The sequence below is a fragment of the Acanthisitta chloris genome, unplaced genomic scaffold (assembly GCF_000695815.1).
Source record: "Acanthisitta chloris isolate BGI_N310 unplaced genomic scaffold, ASM69581v1 scaffold45873, whole genome shotgun sequence".
Classification (NCBI taxonomy): Eukaryota; Metazoa; Chordata; class Aves; order Passeriformes; family Acanthisittidae; genus Acanthisitta; species Acanthisitta chloris.
The window spans coordinates 1-6,842 of NW_008666245.1; the positions used below are offsets into that span (position 1 = coordinate 1).

Genomic DNA, 6,842 nt, shown 5'->3' on the forward strand with positions numbered 1-6,842 from the left:
ATATATATCTATAAATATCTATCTATCTATATGGCCAAAGGAGGAAATCTAAAACGACTGCTGCTCTCTCTTCTGTATGCTGGTCCGTCTTCCACAGAAAAGAGAACACATACTTAAACCTCTCTTTCATTTCTCAGTGGCTGCATACTTGCTACAAACTGCTGATTTCAAGGACAGCAAGAACTACATTTGTGAAGAGCCGGTGTAACAAAGTAGCTTGCAGTCAACATAAGCCAGACCTACTCAAAACTCCACTGAAGGCAGGCTGCTGGTAGAGATGCGCTACTTTTTCCACCCAAACTGTCATTATATACATATTAAATCTACTGAAGACTAGGTTTTTCAGGAGTGCAGCAATTCTTACTCTTCCTATCAAATCACTCAGTTGAGAAAGCATCCACCTATTGCTGTGATTCTATGAAGACACTGCATGTAAACAGAAAATATTCTGTCAGCACCAACGGACTGTTTATTTCAGAGGAGGGGAAGGTGATAGAAAAGTGTGTCATTGCTTTCACCACCAGAAGCTTTCAAACTATAACCAGCAGAGCAGAGTGGTATGCTGAAATGCAGATCATACCATACTGGTGGAAACCTGAACAAGGGCTAGTTGTAACACAAGGAGAAAAAAACCCCCAAAACAAAGTGAGAAGAAACAGAAGACTCCCCTCACAACTCACTGCCAATCAGAAGTGGGATTTCTGTGCTAAAAAGTTTAAGGAGACCCAGTGTGAGTGGTAACAAACCCCACACTTACAATGGACTGACGACGCTGTTCTACAGTTCGTTCATCATCGGAGTCACTGAAGTATTTGGAGTAGAGGAAAGGCTTGCGAACATACGCGTGGCGAGTGGGCTTGGCTTTCCCATCACTCACCTCGCTGGCATGGGGCTTTGTCTTACTTTGACTCTTTTTCTTCTCTTCATCTAAAGAAAGGTTAGTGAGCGTAGATATATATCCATGAATTAGAGCAGTGCTTTCAACCTAACTTTTGAGGAGGCAAAGCTACTCAAAACATATTAACAATTATTTATTCTAAAAATATAAACAGTTAAAAATGAAACTTTAAACAGCAAAATATCACTGAGTTATGAAAAAAAATGAAAGGTATATTCATGTTTGTGCACATCATTCAGCCAAAAAATTGCAAGTCATAAACCCTATAATAAATTGGGATACAACAACTGAGCTTATCCTCTTGCCTGTAATCCCATTGCCTCTTTACAAATAGTATTTAGTAGTTAACTCCATGTAAGGAGTCAGAATATAATTTCTGCTATGCATTAAATTATGCTTCTCCCCACAACAAAAAAAAAATCTGTACATAAAACCTAGATAGACTTACTGAAATAAAAACACTGTTCATATTCATAAGTATTAGTCAAATCATGTATTAGTCAAGTTAAAGTAAATAAATAAAATCTATTTCAGTTTTATCAGAATTATAAGAAAAAGTGCAAAACCATTTGTGCTCCATACTGCAAAAATTACTTGTGTTCCTGAAGCATACTTAAGGCTTACTTTCAGTTCACAAGCACTTAGTCATAACTGAAAACAATCTGTCATGTTTCAAGATAAGAGCAAGGCCAGAGAAGACACAACTAATTCGGTGCTTCTAAATAACATTCTCAGAGCAGAAAAGCTAAGCTCATAGCATACTAGAGAGAACTCATTCAGGTACCAAGGCATCCTGCATTATAAAATGGAAACTGCAGAAGCCACATTTGCAGCAATCAGAGTCTGAGGTCTGCACCAGAGAGGGAGAACACTAAAAGGTAACCCAGCCAGTGAAACCATTTGTGTTTCTGAACTCTTAGAGCCATTCCTGTTCCTTCTACTGTGGCTAAGTACAATTTGGACATTCCTGCAATCCTAAAGCTCTCTACAGCCAACCTGATCTGCAAAGGCAGCTACAACCACTACCTTTCTGGGGTCATAAAGCAGTCCAATTATACCAAGTTCATGGCAGAATGGAGGGGAAAAGGAACCACAGAACACTGACAAATTCACCACTAAGTGCTTTTGGCATCTGTGTAATACTGCAACATAAATAAGATTTACAGTGTTTAGAATATACCAAACTATTAAAAAATATTCAAAAAGTAAGTCCACTACTCATCTTTTGCAATTGCACAAATACTATCCATTCTACATGTAAAGTCTTTCTCATAGATAAGTACAACACAACAAACTACAAAGCCTCAAATTTATGATACGATGCAAAGTATTACACACGCCTTCTTGCTACTTAACAGTCTAATTATTTTACCATCTGATGTGATCTCTCCCTCTTCAGTACTCTCAGAAATTACAGCCTCTTCTTCACTCTCCTCTTCAAAGGAAGAAAGGTCACTGGTATGGACAGAGCTGACAGTGATGTCACTAAGTACATCCATATCTGAATCCACTGATGCATTTTCTTGCAAACGAAAAATTAGAAACAAAGAGCTGTAATGCAGCACACTGTATTTGTGAAACTTTTCTTACAAAACCAGCAATTCTGCCACTGAGAACAAAACTATCTTAAGAACAAGAAATAAGGAAAAACTCAACTTATAACACCTTAATGAAATGTTATTAGGTTAACTCTGGTTTGCTCAAAACAAAGCACCCTGAAGTACAACTATAAACTTCAAATGAAGACTGCAATTGTTGAAAAAATCTGTCAGATTAAGGCAGATGACCCACCACACACCTGAGGAATCAAATCTCATCTGATTCCTAATTTGGGGACCTCAGTTAAGAGAGACGGACCAGGTCCCACTGTGGTCTGCTAGAGAAATTTGTCAGAACTAGCAAAAAACTTACACTCCCAATACCTTTCTGATTCAACTTCTGAATACACTTAAAAATCCCACCCCACATTCATATTTTGAGGAAGTGCATTGCTCACACCATACCGTCTTTAATTTCTTTAGTGCTTTCCGTTGTTTTATGTTTATTGCTATTTTTTTCTGGAACTAACTGTTTCCCTGGTTCTGACTCTCTTGGCTGCTTTTCTTCTTTTGACTTTGCACTATCATCGCTTTTCTTTGAATGGTCAGACTTCTTGTCAAGTTTTTCCTTCTTTTCTTTTCTTCTTTCACCTTTTTCACTGCTGTCTGGTTTCTTGTCACATTTATCTAATAATTTACTCCTTTGATCTTCATTTTCCTGTTGAATATCTTTACTTGTATCTCTATTTGTACAAGTCAAACTATTAGCATCCTTTGCTGAATTTTTTGTTTCTTCACTTTGGCAGGGAAGCTCATTAGAATCTTCAGATTTTGCAAATGTTTCAGCCCCTTCTCCAGAAAGGTCACAAACTGCTTTCTCTCTGTCTGGCAGGTCCTCTGTGTTTCTCTCTTTATCAGTGCTACCATCCACACTCTGCTGAGAGGAGAGTCTTTTTGCAGCTTTGTCATTATTCTTGGGAGTTGATGTCTCTGTTGAAGCCCTGGCAGCACTTGCTTCTTGGTTAAGAGAAGTTATTGTTTCCAAAATGGACATTGCATCATTAGCTACATTACCACTAGGAGCTGTAGCAGAGGCACCTTGAATAGTAAAAAAGAACAAAGTTTTACTTCATGCCAGTTTCTGCAATTCTGATCAGATACAATGTTAAACAGGTGAAAAGAAACAGAACAATTAGACTCTATAAAATATGGGTAATTCACCGAAATATTTGACTAATTTTGCATTGAGAGATTTTTGGTTAAAAAAATACCAAAACAACAAAAACCACCCCAAGAACCCCACTCCTGCAGTTATTATCATGTGACCACCAGAGCTTCATTCTGCTCTGTGATATATCCTGAGGTCCACTAAAGAAAGTGGGGATTGTTAATGGGAAGGATGTTCTGAACACAATCCTTGTTCAACTTTACCAACATCCCAAGTGGGATGATGACACATGGAACACTGCAGAAGAAAAGTCTGTATCTCACACCTCCAGCATCTCCAAAAATGTCACGGAAAACGGACTCAGCATATTGATTTTGTAACAACAGGACTATCAGAAATCCCTTATCACTTTCCCATCCTCTTAGAGCCAGCCTTGAAGATGGATGAGAAAGGGTTAACTGGACTAGCACTAGGAGCTGCAGATGGCTTGTTAACCCACTTTAAAGGAAGTGGGCCTCACAGGAAAAGGGCTAGGAGTTAAATAAAGGGTCTGGTTACAAATAGATCGACTGCCATAGAGTCTTTAGGAAGGCAAAGAATGGACAATTACCTGCAGGAGTGTTTAGAATTTGGTATCAGGCAACATAAATGAAAATCCTAAAGAAAAACTGCTGTGTTTATACACAAACTGAAGACTGGCTGATTTAGAGCAGAACTTAAGCTCCTGAGAGGACCTCAGACATTCAAATTTTACAGCACACAGCAACTGCACTAAAACAGGTAACTGTCTCATAGGTAATTTTCTCTGATCTACCACTGGATAAAACTGAAATGAATAATTCTTCTCTTACAGCTAGGTCTTATCTGACCCTATAATACTTAGAGGGCCAAACCCCCAAACCAACTTTCTTCCCCTAGAGTAAAGGGATCCCTTGTAAACTCAGGCAGAAGTGACAGAGTGACATGGCTATAACATGGTGACATCCCTCTTGCCTTGTACATTTATACACACAGCAAGAGACAAGTGTTATGGTACAGCACCTGGAGTTCAGCTTGGCAATAGTGATACCATCAATGTCATGCTAGCAGCAAACCTAGTCAAGGTTTCTGCTCTCTCAAAAACCACTGTTTGTTAATAGACTGCTCAGAGAAATGGTAGAATACCTTGTACTGTAACAGAAGCATCTGCTTTCTCCTCACTCGGAGCTGTACCAGGGCCTGCCTCCTCTTTGTGATTCAATGTGGCTAAAAATTCATGGACAGCTTTTTCCACCTGAGGTCTGAACGTGTGGTTGATCTTTGGGTCCACAACCTGAGAAATAATTCTGTCAATTCCAGATTCCAGCATTCCAGACCTGGAACAAAGTTACATAAATTAGCAAGAAAAATAACTTTTCAAGAATATTTTAATAAAATATAACCATTTAGGTGTGATGCAAATACTCCTAAGAACCCCCAGTGAAACATGAACATTTTGTGAGCACCACTGCAGCTAAGTATTTAGCTTGCTGCCTGCATTTCAGCAGCTCTCCCTACACCTTATCAAGTAAGAAGAAAACAGTGCTAGAGAAACAAAACAATCCAAGCACATGGAATTATAACAACAGACAGCCTGTTATGCCACTACTGATTATGCCTGCAAACGTTATCTAATTGAAAAAGCTACATTTGTGGAAAACATTAAGAAGAAACATGATATTATCCATTCCCAGAGCATAAAAGAGATGGCATGAGGGACAAACAACTACCAGAGCAATCATTGTCACCTTAAGTTACTTTCTGCCCAGTACAGCATGACAAGTTCTACAGCTTTATAGAATCACAGAATTTTAGGGGGTGGAATGGACTTCATAGATCATCTAGTCCCAACTCCCACAGACATGGGCAGGGACAACTCCCACCAGGGCAGGTTGCTTAAGGCTTTATCCAACCTGGCTGTGAACACTGCCAGGGTTGGAGCAGCCACAGCCTCCCTGGGCACCCTGTGCCAGTGACTCACCAAACACCCTTAATCTTCAATAACATAAAATAAATGGCAACAGAATGTTTCATATCCATGGGTTCTCTTTAGACCACTGTGATCTTTTATGGGACATACACTGACTCTTGTCCTCACTGCTTCTTTAAAAAAGAACTCAAAACCCCCCAAACAACAACCACTGCCCTCCCTACAAACAAAACAGCTCCTCAGTACAAGTTACCCATGGTACCACCACAGCATCACTGAGCAAGTCTGTTCCCAAATCCCTGGTTTGATCCAATTTATTGACCAAATTCACAGCACTTTCAAGAAATTTCATGTTTCTTATGACTCTTAGATTTGAGAAGAAAAACTGGAAGAACCTTCATGAAATCATGTAATGTCAGGTAACTGTTTGACACCATTTTGGTGTCAAAACACCATTTGACAGCAATTCTTGAAAACCTTTTCTCTGCCCAGCTAGATTTACATCCAGTTTTGAGAATTCAGCTTTGTACACTGGAGAGCTTAGGTTACCAAATACTTAATTTTCCTTAGCTCAAAACTTCTTAGGTGCAGTTTCTTTAATAATTCCCTTTAAAGATAAAAATAGACTTTCTTAAAGATAAAAGTAAAGACACACTTTAGCTGGCTGTTATGTCCCAAGTCAAAATCAAGGTTTCCAACCCTGCATCGACTTGGATCAGATAAAAAAGTAAGATATTTGCAGTCTAATTCTGACTAGTGTTGATGGCAAGTTACCATCTGAAGTGACATCACATTTGGAACATTGTAAAAATAAGAAGGAAAAGCTTCTTTACAAAGTATCTCTGAAGAAAGGAAACACTTTACAACTAACCCAGAGCCTCTGTCACACCCTTGGTGGTACACAAGCACATTCAGGGAAACCCCAGGGCTGCCACTTACTTCAGAACCTGCTGCCTAATGTTATTTCTCAGCTGGTTCTTGTTGAGATGAGGACTCCATGTATGAGTAGCCAAATGGTTGGAAACAAAGTTGTCAACGCGCTGTCTCAGATTCTGGTAGGCAGGCTGCAAAAGCAACAGCAGAGAGGTTGGACAGGAGGGATTTGATAAGCACCTGGTTGTCCTCCTGGAGCCAGATTGGGATCCCCCTGGGGACACCCAAGGCACCTGGATCGACAGGCACTGTGTCTGTGTGTGTCTGTCTGTGTGTGTGTCTGTGTATCAGTGTGTGTGTGTCAGGCACTGTGTGTCGTGTGTCTCTGTGTGTCTCCGTGCACGTCTGTGCCTACGT

The 6,842-nt window shown here is 39.7% G+C and overlaps 1 protein-coding gene across 1 annotated transcript; it reads right to left on the minus strand.

The window, feature by feature from the left end:
- Positions 1 to 757: 757 nt before the first annotated feature.
- Positions 758 to 6,616, minus strand: LOC103799672 (biorientation of chromosomes in cell division protein 1-like 1; the record flags this gene model as incomplete). Its single annotated transcript, XM_009072011.1, has 5 exons — positions 758 to 927; positions 2,271 to 2,420; positions 2,902 to 3,534; positions 4,769 to 4,959; positions 6,492 to 6,616. Coding segments are annotated over 5 exons (1,269 nt in total), but the record flags the coding sequence as incomplete, so codon positions are not given.
- Between the last annotated feature and the right edge of the window lie 226 nt (positions 6,617 to 6,842).